The sequence below is a fragment of the Hemicordylus capensis genome, chromosome 1 (assembly GCF_027244095.1).
Source record: "Hemicordylus capensis ecotype Gifberg chromosome 1, rHemCap1.1.pri, whole genome shotgun sequence".
Taxonomy (NCBI): domain Eukaryota; kingdom Metazoa; phylum Chordata; class Lepidosauria; order Squamata; family Cordylidae; genus Hemicordylus; species Hemicordylus capensis.
Window position 1 is genome coordinate 242700457 of NC_069657.1, and position 21688 is coordinate 242722144.

At 45.0% G+C, this 21688-nt stretch overlaps 1 protein-coding gene across 1 annotated transcript; it reads left to right on the forward strand.

Annotated features, from left to right (window-relative positions):
• Positions 1 to 1933: 1933 nt before the first annotated feature.
• On the forward strand, positions 1934 to 16974 carry RAB20 (RAB20, member RAS oncogene family). Its single transcript, XM_053283870.1, has 2 exons — positions 1934 to 2307; positions 14988 to 16974. The coding sequence occupies exons 1-2, from the start codon at positions 2139 to 2141 to the stop codon at positions 15515 to 15517; spliced, it is 699 nt and encodes a 232-aa protein (XP_053139845.1). The 5' UTR covers positions 1934 to 2138; the 3' UTR covers positions 15518 to 16974.
• The last annotated feature ends 4714 nt before the right edge of the window (positions 16975 to 21688 follow it).

Sequence of the window (21688 nt, forward strand, 5' to 3'; positions counted from 1 at the left end):
TATTTTAATCAACCATTTTCTTATATTTTATTAATATCAATATAAATGAATTTAATTCAAATAATCAATTGTAACATATCAGGGAATGGCAGTTGCGGGTCAGGAAAAAGCAGGGAAACTTACCCCAAGGAGACCTCAGCCTGTCGTGTGCCTTGCCTACTGCCCCACTTTTGTGGCCAGTGACGGGCTTAGTGGAGACAATTGTAGGCTAAAATGGCCCCAGCAGGGAAGAGTGTCCAACAGTGGTGATGGTGCCAAGAGTTTAAATAGTCTGTTGACACTCTCATGAAATTTGCCAGGACTGTTGTTATTTAAAGCTGGCCTGGATGATGATGAGTAGGGATGTGCACGAACCGGCAGACAGCTGGTTTGGCGGGGTGTGTGTGTGTTTACTTTTAAGGAGCAGGGAGGGTGCTCTCTCCCCACCCTATGCGTTTCCCCCACTGGCGCTGTGCCCAAAATAGCTGATGTGGGGCGGCAGTGCACCCTCTTGCTGTCCTGGTCAGCGTCAGATCCGGGCAGCAAAAGAGTACACTGCTGCCCCGTACCAGTGATTTTGGGCACAGCGCCAGCGGGGGGGAAACGTGGAGGGGGGTTAAGAATACCCTCCCTGCTCTTTGAATGTAACCCACCCACTGCCAAACTGCTGGACCTCTGAACCAGTCCGGCAGTCCAGAAAAGGTAAATAAATAAATAAATAAATAAATTCGCCTACAAGTAATGTATATTAGATTGTGAGCCCTTTGGAGACAGGGAACCATCTGGTTTATTATTTTTTCTATGTAAACCGCTTTGAGAACTTGTGTTGAAAAGAGGTAAATAAATATTCTTAGTAGTAATATACAAAATACTTCCTCTGGGTTCAGCAACTTGATTCTGGGTTTGATATGGTGCTCCAAACCCAGATACTTGGGCAAAAAAATAGATTAGGTTTCTAAAGTAAAAATTGGAACTGCACAATGGTATGTAATTGTAATTCATGCGCATAGCATGCATCACCACAATACAGATGTACATTCTTGTTATTCGATCATCTGCTGATGTTCAGAGACTCTTTCTTGCAGTGAATCTCAAGTTCTGGACACAGAGATACAGTTAAGGAAAACAAGTTTGCATGAGCATGTGTAAGCATAATATACTATTTAGCTTCAGGTATCCCCTCATCATGGTAATGATGGGCCAGTGTAGTGTAGTGGTCAGAGTGTTGGATTAGGACCGGCAAGACCACAGTGTCTCAGCCATGGAACACACTGGGTGACTCTGGGCCAGTCACTTGACTTTAGCCTAACCTACCCTCATAGGGCTGTTGTGAGGATTAATGTAACTATGTACACCACTCTGGGCTCCTTGGAGGAAGAGCAGCACACAAATGTAAAAATAAGCAATTTTTAAAATGAGCTTGCTTGCTTGCATTGAGCCTGGAGCTCTAGCAAAGTCTAGGCTACTCACTTTACTTTCCCCATCAACAGACACTTTCCCTCTCAGCTAACATTTTTTACTGCTTGATTTTTCAAATTGCACAAATGTCCTTTTGGAACTACACGTGTTTTCTTCTTCTTCTTCTTTTTAAGAAGTGCACATTTTGTGCTTGGTTGGACTTCTCAGTTTTTGTTTTAAAGCCCTGGGCCCGTTGGCACAATAGCGGGCCGGTCGTCCAACTGTTTGAGGCTGGAGCCTTATTTTCGGCGAGGAGACACTTTATTCGGAGGCTTGCCGTCTTCAGAAAGGTTGACCAGGAAACTCCCTCTAAGCGACTGAGCCGTGCTGCTGCACGAGGACTTCCATCCAAACACACCTGAACTGGGCCGACCTCCTCGCCAGCACTCTAACTCCGAACTAGCTCTGCGCGCAGCTCGCTGCCTCCCGGCAGAAAGTCCAGGAGGGCGACACACCGCGGAGGAGCCTGCTCAGCTGTGCCGCTGGGACCAGGCGTCTGTCTCTGGAGGGCCCGGCCCGCCCCTCGGAGGCCACGACGTTTCCGCGGGCCCTTCCCTTTCCGCCCTCTTCTCCTGTCCCGGAGAAGGAGGAGGAGGGAGAAAACTAGAAAGTCAGCAAGAGCCCCGCCTTCCTCATTCCAAAGTTCCCAGGGTGGTTTTTAGAACGTCTCCGCCGTCCCGCGCGGCTAGCGAGGACACAGCATGAAGCCCGACGGAAAGGTGGTGCTGCTGGGGGACATGAACGTGGGCAAGACCTCGCTGCTGCACCGCTACATGGAGCGGCGCTTCCAGGACACTGTCAGCACCGTCGGCGGCGCTTTCTACCTCAAACAGTGGGGGCCCCACAACATCTCCATCTGGGACACGGCAGGTGAGCAGCGGGGCGAGGTGGTGGCGCCTGCTGGCGCGGCTCGCACTTCACTCTCGTCGGGGCTGGGCTGGTCCGCTCGTTGGGTTGGGGCTGGTTAAGCGCCCCTTTGCCGAGGACACGCCAAGCTGGCTTTCTGTTCACGCTCGGGAACCTAGTTGGCTCGGCTCGGCGCTCCCCTGGCCAACCGAGCCGTCCTGTGACCGTGTGTGGGCAGCAGCAAGACGCCCGACACTGCTGACACAGCAGGAACCCCTCTCCGAAGTGCTAGACTAACACCGCTGAGTTCCGGGTTATCATGGGTCTGCTTTTGCAAGTTTCCCTCTCGCAGAGCGGCAGGGAGAGCTGCCCATAGAGGCTAGTGGGTAAAGCCACGATGCTTTTAACATAGCTGTGGTTGAGCTGCTGCGTGTTGTCTCTTCCCCTCTCTCACCCCGCCACGCTGAAACGAAAGGGAGGAGCAGCAAAGACGGGACCGTCTAGTCTAGGGAGCCCTCCTGGCCAAGGCGGGCAGGGGAGCGCGTGCCTGGCCTCCTGCCTGCCGCTGCTACCCCAAGGCTTCTCAGCATCTCTGGCTACGCCCTCTCCTGCAATATTGCGGACACTGTGGAGCTGTCAAAAACTACTCGCTCTCATCCTTCGCCCCCGCCCAGCCTGTAAGACAGAAAAGTCTTTTGCTTTTTAAAAATTGCTCTTGTTTTTGTTTTTAACTTTTTGGTGAATTTTATGTTTTAATATATTTAAATTGTGATACTTCTAGACTGCTGTACATTGCCCTGGGATACCAGGACAAAAGGTGGTTTAGAAATGTGATTATAATGGATTGTACTTGTACTGGACTTTGCATTGGTAGAGTTATTTTTTAAACATTCACACTCATCTTTCCCCACTACATGAAATGAAACCAACGCTCGAGCAGGTACGCTTTCCTTTGCTGGTACCTTTTTGTTATAGGGATGAGAACATACTGCTTATCCAGGCACAGGTATATTACAATTCTGAGTTTCACTATTAATGTAGGTGAATTGCTCAGTTCTTCCCTTGGGGATGTTTAAAAATTGCCAAGCCAGACAATTATATTCTATTCTCTGATTGTTTTATATTTCTATGTAATTTGGTTTTTAAAGGTGAAGTCCCTTCACATGTTAAACTGAATTCGTGTACAGTCTGTGTCAGTGTTCCCTCTAACAGGGATTCCTAGATATTGTGGATTATTTAACTCCCATAATACCTAGCTAAAGGCCATTGCAGCTAGGGATGTTGGGAGTTGTAGTGAACAACATCTGGGAATCCCTGTTAGAGAGAACAGTGGGCTGTGTATGTGTGAAGTTATTCATGTTACATTCAGCACAGCTACAACTTCTATACCTATACAACTTCTATACAGATTGATCTATATGCTCATGTGTGTACATGTTTTGTTAGATAGGTTTCCAGGTAATAGTCTCTTTTTGTCTACTGAAGGGTATCCCTTTATCACTTGATCTTACTACTGTATTCTCTCAGTGGCTATCATGGAGATAAGAAAGATCCTAGAGGTAAATATCCAAATATTATATATATATATAGATTTCCTGGTTCAATCTGTAGTAGCCACTGTGATTTTAACCTGTATCTGGAGTCAATGATTTTTAACACACGAGTAGGACTTCCTAATCCCAATTAGTCCTATTAGTTACATTGGATGCCCGCCAACTTTTGCAGGCCACAGAACCCACAATAATTTTATATTTCACTCCAGGGGAGTGCAGCGGTAACCCCCACATCCTAAGTATGGTGCCCTTTGCCATGCCCAGCTCACTGAGAATGTGAGTTCTCAGCTAAGAAAAATGAAGGCTTCAAACCCCACACTAATAAGAATCCATACTTCAACAGCTCACTTCTCAGAATTTCACCTGAAAGGACATGCTGTGACTGACCTGAAGGCAATCTGGGAGCAGGTTAAATGCATTCTACTGGACAGTCACCCACAACCAACACATTTTTTGCTTGGTTTCTTGTCAGTTGTCCTGAGCATAGACTTCCTGAGTAAACACAATACCAATAATACAAACAACAAATATGTCTTTACTGCTTTTCAACAAAAAAAAAGCGGTTTTCCAAAGCGGTTTACATAGAGAGTGAATGAATGAATAAAGATAGATGGATCCCTGTCCCCGAAGGCCTCACAATCTAAAAAGAAACATAAGATACACACCAGTAACAGTCACTTGAAGTACTGTGCTGTGGGTGGATATGGCTAGTTACTCTCCCCCTGCTAAATAAAGAGAATCGCCATGTTCAAAAGGTGACTCTTTGCCCACTTAGCAGAGGTATATTATTATTATTATTATTATTATTATTAATTAATAATAATAAACAACTTTGTTAGCCACCTCATAACAAATTGTTCTCTGGATGCCTCACAACGCAACTTTAAAACCTCCAATTTAAAACACACAACACATTAAATTATAACAGACCAAAAGGGGGAAAACGAAAATACAAAGTAATATAAAAATTCTTTATTATTCAATAGAAACCAATTTTTAAAATCAAAATTTAAAAGGCCTGAGTGAACAAAAAGATCTTTGCCTGGCATCTAAAAGAACAAAGTGATGAAGCCAGGGGAACCTCACTGAGGAGGCTATTCCATAAGTGGGGTGGAAGCCAACTACCTCATCACGTTTGGCAGAGGCACTCAGAGGAGGGACTCCAAAGATCTTAAGGTCCGGCTTGGGACATTTGGGGCAAGGTGCTCTCTCAGGTAAACAAGCCATATAGGATTTTAAATGTTAAAATCAGCACTTTGAATTTGAAAACCAGCACTTTGAATTGGGCCCAGCTGGACTGAGAGCCAGTGCAGCTGACTGCGTAATATGCTCAAAATATCCTGTCCCAGTTAATAATCTTGCAGCCCCTTTTTGTACCAGCTGCAGTTTCCAGACCATTTTCAAAGGCAGCCCCACGTACAATGCATTGCAGTAATCTAAGCGAGAGGATACCAGAGTATGAGTAACTGGCCAAGTGATCTCTGTCCAGGTAAGGTCACAGTTGGTGTGTCAGTTGAAGCTGATAAAAGGGGCTCCGAGCCACACAGGCCACTTGAGCCTCTAGTGACAGTGCAGGATCAAGGAGCACTCTCAGACTGCGAACTTGGTCCTTCAGAGGGAGTGCAACCCCCCCCCCCCATCTAGAACAGGCTGAACATCATTCACCCAGGCAGAGGAACCACCAACCAACAGTACTTCTGTCTTGTCTGGACTGAATCTCAGCTTATTCACCCTCATCCAGTCCCTTACTGCATCCAAGCACCAATTCAGGACAGTCACCGCCTCACCTGAGTCTGATGAAAGAAAGAGATGCAAGTGAGCATCATCCATGTATGGATGACACCTCAGGCCAAATCTCCAGATGGCCTCTCTGAGCAGTTTCATGGAGATATTAAATGGCAAGGGGGAAAGAATGGAACCATGTGGAAACCCAAAGCATAATTGCCATGGAAATTGAGCAGTAACCCCCCAACACCACCTTTTGGCAACAGGTAGGAGCAGAGCCACCTCCAAGCAGTGCCTCCCATACCCAACTCGGCCAGCCTATTCAAAAGGATACCATGGTCAATGGTATCAAAAGCTGCTAAGAGATCTAAGAGAATTAACAGGGTTGCCCTCCCCCTGTCTCTCTCTCTCTATGCACAGGTAGTTCCTCTGGGCAACCATAGTAGTCTCTGTTGAAAAGCCGGGCCTGAAGCCTGAACCACTCCCTCTCTCAAAACACCTTGGCACAGACTTCCTGAATACACACAATACTTGTCTTCTGTCCAGCCATACCAAACACAGATGACAGTGCTTTCCTTTGTGAACTGGTTTCATCTTGGGGGGTGGCGGAGGGGGGAGGTGAGTATGTATGGTGACTCATGTCTCATAGTGCATCACACATCAACCCCTTGCTCAGGAGAGCCTCTGCCAGCTATACACTGAGGGGAAAGGTTATCCCCCACCTCAATTCTCTGAGGGCAGGTTCAGATGAACATTGCCCTGCATATGTGAGAAACATCAGGTCTGTGGCAAGAACACACCTGCCCTGATGTCACTAGTGGATGTGCCGATGCACTCTTGGCACATCCTTCAATTGTGTGAGAGGGATACTAATCTGAGTCACCCCTCTACCCGTGCTTCAACAAGTGGCCCCAAGTGGTGTTCTGTCTATGGCTGTACACATTGCTGCACAACTTGCAGGCCTCCTTGTCTTTGTTGCAGTCCTCCAGCTTGCTTCCCAAGGTAAACAATCCCTATCATTAGGTAGGATGCTTTTGCCTCACAGCACTATCATGTTTTCAGACTGTTCTTCTTTGGCTTGCTTGGCATGTGTTGCCAGAAGGGACAGCGTCTTGGAAACCTAACAGCTGCTCATCAACTGCGCGTCAGACCCAGGAATGTAGTTCTCCTGCAGCTCCTGCACAAACAAGGTCCAGATACCTGTAATGGTTGCCAGCTTGGTAATCACTCTTCTCTCTTGTTGTGAGGCTTTGTCATCAAACCTTAAATTACTTGTGATCAAATCATCTCAGCTGCATCGTGGAACAGAAATAGGAAGGTCACAAACGTACTGCCCACAGTCCCTGCAGCACTTCATGATTGGCATGAGACACATCAGCCAGGACTAGCAGGCCAAGATACACTTTCAGTTGTGTTAAGTCAAGGTGTTTCCATCAGAACACCTTTCTAATGAGTCAGATCTTTGGTCCATCTAAAGCAGCATCATCTACTCTGACTAGCAGTGGTTCTTGAGGAGTTCAGGCAGTATCCAGATTCCTCCCTCAGGGTTCATGATGGCCCCCACCCCTCTCTCTCAGTCTCAGATTACGGGGGAGGGAGTTGCTTCATGCATTGCTTCCTCCTCCTGGACTAAACTTCTCTTGGTCTGGCCTCTCACTGGAGGACCCAGACCTCACCTCACCACTGTGTAGTGAGCGAGTGATAGACTGGTTGTAAACCATCCTTGGTTCTAGGGAAAATATTTCTCCACACCATGATAGATTTTATAGACTTCTATCATGTCTCCCCTCAGTTGTCTTTTTTTCCTAAACTAAAAAGCTCCAGGTGTTGTAGCCTTGCCTCTTAAGGAAGGTGCTCTAGGCCCCTGACCATCTTGGTTGCCCTCTTCTTCACCTTCTCCAGTTCTATAATGTCCTTTCTGAGGTATGGTGACCAGAACTGGTCACCATTCTTCCCTTGAATACCTTTATCTACACACATGTTGACACTCTCAAAGAACTCCAAAAGGTTGGTGAGGCAAAGTTTACCTTTGCAGACACCATGCTGATTCTCCTTCAGCAGGGCCTGTTTTTCTATATGCTTAACAATTTTATCCTTGAAAATGCTTTCCATCAATTTGTCTGGAACATCGGTTTGTCTGGAAAATACTGGCTAACTGGCCTGTAATTTCCCAGATCCTCCTTGGATCCCTTTTTGAATATCAGTGTTACATTGGCTACTTTCCATCCCCCGGTACAGAGCCTGATTGTAAGGACAAGTTATATATTTTTGCAAGGAGACTGTCAATTTCACATTTGCGTTTTTAAGGACTCTCGGGTGGAAGCCATCTGGCCCTGGCAATTGATTAATTTTTTTTATTTTTCAGACAGTTTAGGACATAATCTCTCGTCATCCCTATTTGACTCAGTTCTTGAGCCTCTGTCCCTGAGAAGTTCAATTCAGGTACAGGTATACACTCAGGTGAGGGGCCATACTTGTGGGTATATAGTGTACCAGAGTCCAGATAAGAGTTTGACAACAAGAGCACAGCTGAAAGTGCAGTGGTTTGCTTTTTTATGCAAAAAAGCATAATAAGTAGCATTTATTTCCAGATGAGGGTTAAAAATGAAAAGTAAAATGAAAATAAAGAAAACATATCTGTTGGGAGGTAAACTTTGCTGAGCAATGAATCTCTAACAAATTTATGGTATGCCTTTGTGACAGCTTCATCTTTCAGATGGATCGAAGGGATTGTCTTTGATTTGACTGAATCTAACCAATAGAGTAGAGTTGGTCAATAAGCTTAAAGTAGTGCAAACCTTTGAGGAAAGTGACCATGTAATGCTGGAATTCTTGATCTTATGGAAAGCTAAATGGGTCTAGTCAAATATGTATAATGGATTTCAGGAAAGGTTATTTTAATAAGCTCAGAGAAGTACTAGTGAGGATTCCGTGTCTAGATAAGCTAATGGGGAAAGAAGCCCAAGATGAGTGGGAGTTCCTAGAGAAAGAGTTGCTAAAGGCATAATCATAAACCATTCCAATGAGGGGAGGGGCGGGGTTGGAGGAAGATGAAAAACTTAGTGATGAGCTGAAAATAAATAAGTATATATATGAAATGAAAGGGACAGGTTACCAAGGACAAAAATGGATGAGTAGCACAGACTTGTAGGAACAGTGCTTGGAAAGCTACTAGCAAGGGATGCTAAGAGAAACAAAAAGGGCTTTTTCAGATGAAGGAAATGGTAGACCTGTTGCTTGGCAGGAACATAGAATGCTAGAGTTGGAAGGAACCCTTTGAAGTCTTGTAGTCCAACCCCCTACTTAATGCAAGAAGGTGAAAGGGGCCCCCAAGATAAGGTGGAACGGCTCAACTCCTAACTTGCCCCTGTCTTCTCACAAAAGCAGTATGAATGGTGAGTGGTTAAAGTTCAAGATTGATAAGGAGTTGATCAAGAAGCCCTATCTACCTTAAATGAGTTCAGATCTTTAGGGCCAGGTGAAGAGAACTTGCTGATATACTCTCAGAATTTCTGTCTATAATCTCTGAGAAATCCCAAAGAAGGGTCATGTGCCACAAGACTGGAGATGGGCTAATGTTGTCCCAGTCTTCAAAAAAGAGGAGGAAAGGGAATCTGGGAAACTGCAGAATGGTCAGTCTGTCATCAGTACTACAGAAGTGACTAGAACAAATTATAAAACAGTCTTTCTGTAAGCATCTTGATAGCAATGCAGAGATTAAACACATCTCCTTTTTAAAATTGTGTTACTAGCTTTGTGGATTGAGGGGATGCTGTGGATGTAGTCTATGATGATTTCAGCAAACATTTTTATAAAGTTCCCCAAGATGGGCTAGATTATGATACTGTCAGGTGGCTTCACAGCTGGTTGGAAAATAGTATTTAAAGAGTGTCCATGAATATCTCCTTTTTAAGTTGGAGGGTAGTTTCAAGTGGGGTGCCACAGAGCTCTTGGGCCCAGTACTCTGACATTTGGGTCAGTGATTTAAATGGAGGAAAACCTCAACAGATCTCCAGACGAAAAAAACTGTGAGGAATAGCTAACACTTCACACTTCAGAAGTGGTGTGTGTCTGTGTCTGTGTCTGTGTCTGTGTAATTTTCAATCACAAGTTGAGCTTGAGTCAGCAGTGTGATGCAGCTGGGAAAAAGGTGAAATTTTTTTTTAGCCTTCATTAAGAGGACCATAGTTTCGAAGTCACGAGAATACGTAGTTTCATTTCATTCTGCACTAACAGACCTCATTTGTTTACCAGACTTTAAAAAGGATGTAAACAAACTGTAATGGGCTCAGAGAAGGGCAACAAAGATATTCAGGGAGGTAGAAAACAAGCCCTGTGAAGAAACATTGAAGGAACTGGGTATGTTTAGCCTGGAGAAAGAAGAGTGAGGTGTTCCAAGAGGATGCTTTTCAAATACCTGAAGGACTGTTAAGTGAAAGAGGGCAAAGACTTGTTCCCTGCTGCCACAGAGGGCAGGACTAGTTCTCATAGACAGATTACAGGAGGATCGTTTCCATTGAACATTAAGAAACACTTCACAACAATACGGGCAGTTTGCAGGGCTGTCTGAATGAATTCTCTTGTCAGAGAACTCCAGGCAAGAGGCATCAGCCAGCCTATCAATGGCCACATTCTGCTGCTTTTTACACGAGTCTTTGGTGGGGGGGAGTCTGAGTACTGCAACTAGATGGAAACATTGATCTTACTGCTAAGGTTCATTTTCCACAGGAAATGGAAGAGATCCTCATGATGCATTATCGTCCCTCCCACTTGCTCTGAGGCAGCATCATGCAAATGAGGCAAGCGTTGTTGGTTCTCCAGGGATGAGGCTCCAGCATCCAGTTTCAGATTAAAGAAGAATAGAAGGCTTTCCAGTAAAAATAATAAGATTTTAGTTCGAAGAGACAAACCAACTTGTAGGGTTTAAAGAATTAACTCAGATGAAGTCCACTGGAAGTGGACTTAGGCTTGTGCAGCTGCTTCATCCTTTCTCTCACTCATCTGTGCTTTTCCTAGTTTGCCCATCCATGGAGTATGGCCCAAGTGAGCCCAGCCTGGAGACTGGGCCAGGTGAGCCTAGCCCTTTCTACTGTGCTCTCCAGAGTATGCAGCAGCCTTCTCTTGTGCTCTCTTCTGACTTGTGTTCTCCTCTGAGTGGTGCAGAAGTGTGGATTTTGCCACCCAAGGGAGAACACCAGCAAGGAAGAGGAGAAGGTGGCTGCTCCGTGTGGATTGTGCTGCCCCATTCCTCAGCAGCACAACAGAGATGACTGAGTGAGTGATGGTTGCAAGGGGCAGCCACTGATGCCTCTGATCGCTCACCTGTCCATCTCTCTCAAAGGCTCCATCTGTTCACTTGCAGTAGGAGCAACAACTGAACAAGAGGAAGCTATGGCTCCTCACAGGAGTAGCCACTACTTTGCATGCTTGCCCCTCCCTCTCTGGGCAATGCAGTAGGGAGGACTGGGCTCAATGGGCCCAGCCGCACCACCATGTCATCTAAAGGGAGAGCACACATGAGCAAGTAAACAGATAGGGTGGTTGCTCGTTGTACAAGCAACCACTCTCTCCATTTGCACGCCTGCACTCATCCTCTTAGCACCATGGTAGTGAGCACTGGGCCCAGTTTTTCCTGCTGCTCTGCCCAGAGGAGAGAGTGAGCACCAGTTCCCTCTAAGGTGTGCACATGTGCATGCACACACAAGTTTTTAAATGTCTGCTCGGTCAATTTTAGATCCCACTCAGGTTGAATCAGGAAAGTCCCATTCTGAATGTGTGTGTGTGTACACACTGCCTTGATACGGCTGCCCAGAACAAAATTGATTCTGCGCACAGATGGAAAAAATTAGAGAGAGCACTGGTGAGCATGTGTGTATAAACAAAAAACAGGGGTGCATGCACAGTGGCACCCAGAGAAGGATCTGTGGAAATGCTCCACAGGTTTGCTCTACTGCTAGAGGAAGAGGAACTACGTGAATGCATGTTACCCGAGGAGTTCTCCATTTGCACATATACAGTCTTGCACAAGTGATTGCACAAGATGTGCTGTGGGTTACACAAGAGGCTGTGCAAGGAGTTCCCCATTTCCCTACTCTTTAGAAAGTGATTGAGAACCCAGTGTTCTGTTCAGCATCTAGCACACCATGTGCTACATATGTGTAAAATAATAGCAGTCGTAGTGTTGGTCGTGCTTCTATGGGCTTTCATTGGAATGCAAGAGCCAAAACCTGCTGTTCTCTCTCACCAGCTTGCAGACTTTTACATTGGGCCTAGAAAGACTTCAGGCTTGTATGATCTGCTTTGGGTTTTTTAATTAGAACCCTGAGATCTGCCAGTTAGAACAAGAATCAAAAAAGTGGCATGGGGGTAGAGCAGGATTTGCAAGACTCAAAATAGTGGTCCAGGGATTGGAGCCAATTGTCTACTGCACCCCATGAACAGTGTTCCTTCTAATTATTTTTGCCAGTGAGTGGAATGAGTTTTGTTCTGTTCAGCAGTATTAAGGCAGTGCGCGCACATGTGCATTATTATGTGCCACTATAGATACATCACACACACCTACACCCCAAATATGGAAGAAAATAAGTGCACTTTTCTATTTAGCTGTCTTCTTTTTTAAAAGCAATTGTATTTGCCATTTTAGGAATTTATGCACCATGCAAAGCGCAGTGCACAAAATTTATTTATTAAATTTATTATTTATTGTTCAATTTTTATACTGCCTTTCATAAAACATCCCAAAGTGGTTTACAAAAGTTAAAATACAATAAAACTCCATAAAAATCACATTTAAAACCTTAAAGCCAGTCAATCAGTAAAACTATGAAACACCAAAAAACAACCATAAAAAGACAAACAGAAGCAGGAAAGCTGAAAGAACCCGGCAAACTAAATTGTAATCATGTCTGTGCTTTACCATTTTAGGGTAATTTAACTACGTCGCTTCCGAAGTGTCTCAACATCATAGCCACATTTAAAACAGCAAATGAGGCAAATTTCAAAAAGGAAAGCACAAATATCCAGAGATTCTTTTTTTGAAAGATCTAAATAAATATTATAATGTTATGCCCTGCAGCTAAAAATAATGTATGACCTTGCTGAGATTTTGCTCCCTTTGCATATATTTATTTATTTATTTATTTTATTCCACTTGCAAAAAGTGTATTAACTTGATGTGAGACCATATATTCTACTACCAAAGCAAACTTTCAAAAGTAAGTAAATGTGCTTTGCTATTTTCTAGCATCAACTTCTTCTATGCATATAAAATCTATACATATAATCCAGCTCCCTTTTAAATCATAAATATACAAACTTAATTCTGGCAATAAACTTCCAACATCCAGTTTAACTCTGTAACTAATGCAGCCCCGTCTAGTTGTGTTGTATCCTAATAACTGCAGTTAATTCCTGTTTGTGTAATGTAACAAGTTCATTGAACTTCACACATTCTTTCAGTTTTGGCATTAGATAGACAGGAACAACGCAACTAGCACAAACAAGCAAGTCTCCTTCACAATGAAATCCTCTCATCCAATAAACTTAATAAACTTATGGGTAGTCATTGTCACCCCCAAACTCCCCCACTTGCCTCTTCCTTCATTCGTTCCTTCCTTCCTCACGGCAGCCACACTCAGCTGCGAAGCCAGCCAAACAGCGGCCTGGGTCTGGCTCCGCTTAGCAGCCCCCTCCAGATATTCCTGTGTGTGATGTCACAGACATGGGGGCATGGCCCGGGCTCCAGAGGAGCCCAGAACAAACTTCCCCCTCCACGCTTGGGCTGCCGAGAGCCCAGGCGAACTCTCTGTTGGTTATTTCAGGCTGCGCCGGCTGCCCAATAGGACATTTTCCCTGAGAGAGAGAGAGAGATAAAGGGAGAAACATCCTATCAGGCAGCCAGCGCTGCCTGAAATAACAAGCTGAGAGCTCTCTCGGCAGCCCAGGCCATGCCCCCTTGGTGCGTGACATCACCTGAAGAATGAGTTGTGAGGGCCAGTCACCCTAGAGTAACACTCCTAGATTAACTCCATTGAGTGAGCTCTGAAGTGTTGTCGGGCTAGTGTGGAGCTTTCTAGTGCGCTTTTCTGAGTTCCTTGATTAAGGTAAAAAGTATGCATTCGAAGAGCCTTCTGTCACTTCAGAAGCTATCTTGCTACCAGCCTACCCAACAGCAGCTTTTCTTATCATGTTGATAATATCTGTTACCTCCTCTAGCCTCCCTCCCCACGCTATTCCCCCACGCTATTCTGTGGTAATCTCAGAATACCACGCTATTCTGTGGTAATCTCAGATAAATAGAAGACAGGAATTGGCAACGGGTATGATAATCAAGCAGCATGTAAACATGAAATGCTGGTAGCAATAGCCAGCAACATTCTAAGCGTGTGGGAAGAAGCATCCCTGCTTCAGAGACCTTCCTGAACTTCACAGTATTGATTATGTGGGGGACAGGGGATTTTCACCAATCTCTCCTTCCCTCAAAGCACCCAAAAATAAGTCTCTGAGGAGGTCACAGCCCTTTGGGAGGTATTTTTGGGTGTTGTAGGGCACTTCTGAGTGAAGAAGAGATTAGCAAAAAGCCTCCCTTGCATGATAGGCAACCTTGCATGATAGAGACCTCTGTGAAGGTCTCTGCAGCAGGGACACACCTTTCCGGGACATGGTCACACAGTTGGGATGTCGACCATTGTAACACTCTGTTCGAGAAAACCTACCCTTGCCTGGCCCAGCTCTGTCTATGCTATTTAGGGGTGCAAGATGGGCATTGTGAGGTATAAATGCAGAAACTATATGGGCAGCCTTTTAATTTCTGTAGCCTTTCCAGCCACCACCTTGACTTTTGGAGGAGGAACTTAAGGAAGACTTATCTAGGAGACTACATGCACTAAGTTTGTCAGGTAATTTATGTTCTTGTTTTCTGCCCACTCTTGGCACCCTTTCAAAGCAAGGAAGCAAACTCAGCTGAATTTAAAATCTACCAAATACCCTTTCTGAGCAAGTGGTTTCTTCATCTGTGACTATAGCAAGTGAGGAGAATGAAATGGATAAGGAGGACTGTTGTGGGCTTGTTGAACTAAAGCCCAGAAATTGTGTGAGCTGGTGGGAACAGATTGACAGCAAAGAAAAAGGAATATTTATCTGCTTTCTTGGGCCCACCCCGAGAGACTGGGCAACCCCATGCATAGCTGTACTTCCCAGGCTAACAGAGAATTCACTTCCCTATATGATTTATGAAGGCTACAAAAATCCTTCCTGTCACAACCTCCTCCTGTGACGTTCTTGCTGAATCTATTTGTTAGTCATAACAACTGCCTGAATGTTACAGCTTATACATAGGTTTCTGTACTGAAGCTGTGTCCTTCTGCCCTTTAACTTTTTGGAAATTATGACGTCAGTGGGCTGTACTTTTTATTTTCTCTCTTCTAGGTCGTGAGCAATTTCATGGCCTTGGGTCTATGTACTGTCGAGGAGCAGCAGCTGTTATCCTTACATATGATGTAACCAATTTACAGAGCATTGTGGAACTTGAGGATCGGTTTCTGGCATTGACAGACACTGCCAGCACAGACTGCATCTTTGCCATTGTTGGGAACAAAGTGGACCTCACAGATCCTCATCTTCTGCCAGAAACAGAAGATGAATGTCAATCTGAGAAGCCTATAAATAGCTGCATTTCTGCCAAGATGAAAAAGCAAGTCCATGGGGACGATGCCATTGCACTTTATAAGAAGATCCTGAAATATAAAATGTTGGATGAGAAGCATGCTCCAGCAGCAGAAAAAATGTGTTTTGAAACCAGTGCAAAAACTGGATATAAGGTAGACCATCTCTTTGAAACTGTATTTGAGATGGTGGTACCAGTTATGTTACAACAGAAAGCTGAAGGGTCACCACAAACGGTAGACTTAAGTAATTACAAGACATCCAAAAACACACCATCTAGCTGCTGCAGATAAGCCATTAATGTGAGTTTTTCCACACTAATTTGAAGGATATTTAAGTGGTGAAGCCCACCGTACGAAATAACTCTCAAGATCTATGTGATGAGCCATATTTTGTTGCAGACTAAATCTTTTGTAGAACTTGATTTGAATAAAAGAACTATGTCACAGATGCAGAGGTTTTAAGTGGAGGAGAGCTCAGGACAATAGCTTTTTTAAAAGTAAGGCTTCCATATGAGGTGGTTCTTTTAAAACTTTTAAACTGAGTTCATTGCTGTCTTTTCACATAAATGTATCTTGCTGATCTATCACTGCTTTTTTAGATGCATCTTTGCTTTCTGTTTTAGTAGTACTATTTTGCTTATAGTTGCATAGTAAGGAAGAGCTGCTAACTTGTGCTTAAGTACTTTTCAGGAAAGATGCAGGTGAGGTTTGAACACATGGGGTGTCTGCACAGCAAAAAGAGAAGCGGTTACTCAAACTTGTAGCACCGCTGGCTTCAAACTAGTTCTCTCATTCATAAGGTAGAAGCCATCATTGGCAGGGAAAGCAAGGGGTCTCTTATAATGAAGGCACTAAATAGAATTGCAGTCTTGTGACACTTGAGATCAAGCTGGGATGGAGTAGACTAGATATTTGTTCTTAGTTGAATGAATTATAACATTGCTGTCTGAGATTCAAACTTCTTGACCAGCAGGAAGTATAAGAAAGGAGAGAATTTACAAAGTCTGTTTGGAATTTTGATGTCTTCACTCTTCCTCTGCATTCAATGGTACTTGGAAGGATTGATGGATAACTTGTGTTGTCACCATGCATCTTATTTCAGACTTATGGGGCCCCAGAGAGAGAGAGCACAGGATCTTTGAGTTAGGTCATGAGAACAGTCATTATATCCTTGAATCATAAGAGAAGTCTGTAAAATGTTCTTAGGTTACTAGGGATGGAAATCTGATAGAGTCATTCGGATGCACTGTAATTCATACTGCAGACTTATAGTATAAATGTTATACTGTAATATAACATGTATATTAGCATACAGACCAGCCTGACTGGTAGCACATGGGGCAGACTCCTGTCCCTTTCATGGATGAAAGCAGCATAACCAAAAGCAGAGTGGTTGTGGTAGGAAATATGAGCTAAATGGGACAGAAACTACCTTGTAAGAGTGGAGTAGGAGATCATGACTTGGTGGGGAGAAACGTGAGCTGAAATGAAAATGACAGGTTTGATTTTTATAAAATGAGTGTATGTTTATGGTGGTGGGGGGTGGCTGTAATACAAGCTAAGGGCGAACTCTTTGCTGGATAGCAAAGGGAGTTGGGTGGCTTATAGGAACTGAGATTGTGCGCCACTGAGACAGCAGAGTTTGATATTGTGCAATACACTGTGGCCTGCCCTGCAACCGGTTGGGGCAAGTTATACATCTAAATAAAGAGCTAACACTCATCCTACCAAAAAATGATTTTACTTTGCCATAGACTGTGCTTAGTTTCATTAAGAGCTTCCAGAGAGAATTTGCTCCAGATTTCTGCTTTACATGAAGTAAAATCTTGCATAGGTTGCTGGTGGAGGAAATTTTTCCATTGGTATAAAACAACTGTGGAATCTGCTTCCCACCTCCTAATAGTGAGGTGGTCTAATGGAATTCCATTAACCCACCTCACTGTTAGCATTCAGAGTAAAACAATTTCTATTTTCCTCTGCTTTTAAAAATGGTTTTACTTTGTGCTGCTGCCTTCTGTCTGTTGTTGTTGCAGTGTGTTGCAACACGCAATTTTAATTGTACATAATCTTAATCGTGTTTAGTGGGGAAGTGATCAACACACTTTGTACATAATAGTTTTTTAAATGAATGCTGTTTGGGCTATCGCATGCCTGGGATACTCCTGGGTGGGCTTTGAATTTCAGATGGTAGTAAGGAACTGTCTCAGTGCTTTGGGCTATCTGCAGAGGACATCACCCATCTACTACTTCTATGCTTCTTTAGGGCTGAGCACTGATACTGAAAGGAGGTTCCATGGCTCCTGGTCAGGGATCAAGATAATGGCATGAACCAAGGATTGGAACCTGAAGTCTAAGACATTACTGGAGAATTAACTGAGGGACAAGGCTCGGAAGCCCAAAGGGAAAGATAGGGGAGTGTGCTGCGTGGGCTTGTACTATTTATCTAAGTGTATGGATAGGCACAGAGCCTCCACAAGCTCACATTAAGGGGGGCATTTGAAGATGTTGTGAGGGGCCACGAGGCATGCTAAAAAATACTAGTTTTAGGACCTCCGCTAGAACCAAAAAGCATCCCTGAAAAAGCAGACAACACACATGCTTTGTGGCCACAGAATGCTTAAATGAGGGTTCATCTCCTGCCAATCAGCAGGACACAGCCAATAACACTGGTAGTTTGTAGAGAGGGAGAGAACAAAGAACACCACTGAGAGTTGGTATTAATTATTATGAAAGATATAAGCTATATAAAGAAAAAAGGGGGAGAAAATACCAAACACAAAAACCTAGAATGCCCTAAAAACAAAAATCTCTTAACAACAAAAGATGGTAAAAACAGAGAAAACCATTCTGCCCAGTTCTTCCCAACCCTACATTCTCTGCTGGTGTAGAAGATCACCCCCACACGCTCCAGAGAGGCAGGAATAATACTGACTGAAGAAGCCTTAAATAGGCCCCCTGTGGGTGGTCCCTCTCGGTTCTTGTTCTCTGTCCCAGCTCCAGAGAGTCACAACGCACACAGCTCCGTTGTTTGGCTTACTTCTGCCTTTTCTACCAGGTTTGTTTGTTCCTTTTAACCATTTTTTCTGCTGCTCCTTGCCTCTTTCCTGCCTTCCCGTGTTTTCTACCCTTTTTATAAACAATTCCTCCTGTGCTGTCCTTTTCACTATGTTTTCAGGATCTGCCCTCTCTGTCTCCCCACTGCCTTAGGGGTTCTTCTCCCTCTTCTCTTTTTCTCTGACCAAATGGGGGATAGGAAAACCCCCCGATGTGCTAGCATTCCAGATCAAGCACACCCAACACCTGCTATTCCTGCCTAAACCACGGGAGTTGCAGGAATGGTGAAAGCCCTCAGAAAAAGCAGGAGGGAGCTCCACTGGTGCCAGTGGGCCACAGCAGCTTACCCCATCGAAACCTGCCACAAAAAATGGAAAAGGAGAGGACTCCGGGTGTGACTCCAGCCACCGGAGCTCCCCAGCTGTCAAGGTCTGGCCAACTGCCAGGGAAGATCACGAGACAAAGCGGAGCTGCTGAAACTGGATACGGCTAGGAAGGTCTTGACCGGACTTGGCTGCACGCTGTCGACATAGAGTTCGATGAATGTTGCTTTTCAGCAGTGAGTAGAAGACTGGTGACATGATTTATAGTGCAAGCCGAGAGCTCCCAGCTGGCAGGGATTTAAGGCTTATCAGCCCTCTGCAAGAGGCGTTTGCTTCTCCTAATAGTCTCCAATTGATCCCTGCGTCTCGTGACACGCCACTGTTGGGGAGTCAGCGGGGGTTGGTTGCATAGCTGACTCTCACCCTGACGGGGCTCGATACGATGAGGACTGCTCCCAGCCTGCAGCCCAGCGGGAGGCTAGCGCCGCTGGAGCAGGGGAAACACAGGAGAGCTCAGATGTGGAGGCCACAGAGGGAGAACCAACTAATTTGGTGAGCTCTATCTTTACTATGGGTGTGTGTGTATGTGGGGGGTGAGAATTGAGGTTACCCATATCTTCACCCGCCGCCCCCACCTTGAGTCCCAGCAAGCTGAGGGAGACACTCAGCCAGGCAATTCAGGGGGCCCTACTCACCCTCCTGAATGGAAACTATGGGTGCAGGAGGCAATTTAGCAGACTGTTGATACCACTTTAAAATCACACAAGGCCATGAGGGCATGGAGGAGCAGCTCCTCTTCATCTTCATCTCAATCTGCACCTATTAGCATCTATTAAGAAACCCAAAAGATCAATGAGTAAAAAGCATAAATAACAGGATAGATCTAAAAGATCCCCTGAGGTCTTGGATGGGGAATTGTCTGATATATTTCACCCTGTTGGTCACAGTGAGCATCCCACGTTACCTGATTCTAATTCGGGCTCCTCCTCTTCTGAAGAGGGATTGATCTCAGAGGATACTTCACTCCATATCTCTAAAATCAATGCCTGTTTTTGACCGAGGCTTTTCAATTGCTAATTAACCAAGCAATCTCTGCCTTGGAAGCTAATGCTTCAGATCAAGATACAAGGGTTCGGTAGTTTTACCTAAGCCTAAGGTTGCACAAACCAGAGCACTTATGCCTGAAGGGTTTACCAACACCATCAGGAAGAAATGGAGAGCTCCCTCCATGTCTAAATGTGCTAATGCACTGGCGAATAAGCTCTAACTTTGAGGAGGGCATCCTAGATCTGCTCAGAATCCCCCTCACTGATGCACCAATAGTGGCTCTACTCAGTGGTGTGGTGGTCCTCCAAGATGGGGACTCCACCCTTAAGGACCCATCTGATAAAAAGGCTGAGGACACAATCTGTAGGGCCCATGAGGCCACCTCTATGGCCATTAGGAACATAGGAAGCTGCCATATACAGAGTCAGACCACTGGTCCATCTAGCTCAGTATTGTGTTCACAGACTGGCAGAGGCTTCTCCAAGGTTGCAGGCAGGAATCCTTCTCCGCCCTATCTTGGAGATGCTGCCAGGGAGGGAACGTGGAACCTTCTGCTCTTCCCAGAGCAGCTCCATCCCCTGAGGGGAATATCCTACAGTACTCACACTTCTGGTCTCCCATTCATATGCAAGCAGGGCATATGCTGCTTAGCTGAGGTGGCAAGTCATGCTTGCTACTGGATAAATGAACTACTTAATAACCCTCCAGCTGATCAGGCTAAGATGAGGCATAAAATGGGCAGCAGCGTACACTTCTGGTGCCATGCTGCACAGCGTGAGATTTTCAGCACATTCTATCAGTGCTAGTATCTTGGCCAGCCGTAATGTATGGCTAAAACATTGGAAGGTTGCTAACATGTCCAAATCCGTGCAAGGGGAGCTATTTGGTGATGAAGCACTTAAGGATGTCTTGTGGAGACTAAGTAGAAGTCCAAGGCTTTGCTATGGGCTCACAGACAGAAGGACAATGGGTTCCAACACAGGTTTCCACAAACATTCAGAGCCTTCCATCCTACCTTTCGTCCAAGGGACTCCCCAAGACCTAGTAGACCTAATTGTAAAGCTCCTTCTCAGGGCAGGGCTCCCCTTTCCAACCAGGCTAAGGGCTCCAGGCAGCAGGTCTGATGATCACTGTACAAAGATGAGGGCCACTTCTCGGACTATTGGTCCGATTGGAGTGAATCCACATCAGATCTCTGGGTTCACTCAGTCATAGATCACAGGTACGTGATAGAACTTCATCAACCAAGGGACAATGGACATGTTAGCGACCTTCCAATGTTTTAGCCATACATTACAGCTGGCCAAGATACTAGCACTAATAGAATGTGCTGAAAATATCTCGCTGTGCAGCATGGCATCAGAAGTGTATGCTGCTGCCCATTTTATGCCTCATCTTACCCTGATCAGCCGGAGAGTTATTAAGTAGTTCATTTATCCAATAGCAAGCATGACTTGTCCCCTTAGCTAAGCAGGGTCTACCCTGAGATTAAAAAAACCAACAAAACATCTTGGGCTACTACAAGCCATTCAACATTTAGTAGAGATTGAAGCCATAGAACCAGTGCGAAGGGGACAGGAGGACATAGGCATCCATCCTCCTCACAGTTCCAAAGAAGGACAGCTCCTTATGAGTGGTCCTGAATCTCAGGACAGTAAACAAATACATGGTCAAGAAGAAGTTTTGCATGGAAATGCTCCACTCTATTGCGGATGTGCTGCAGGCCGGAGACTATCTGGTATCAATAGATCTGCAGGAAGTTTACCTCCATGTCCCAATACGTTTGTACAGCAAGAAGTTGCTGAGGTTTTTCTACCAGGGGAGTCACTACCAATACAGGGCTCTGCCATTTGGCCAGTTGCCAGTACCCCGAGTATTTACCAAGGTTCTGGAACCTAAGGTGTCACACCTGAGGCTTCAGGGGATACATTTATACTGTTACCTGCCACAATCACATTCGAGCCAGAACAGTGCATTCTGGTGGTGCGTTTGGCAGTGAACTCCTGTGTGTCTTGTCTTCAACAGCATGGGTTCCTGG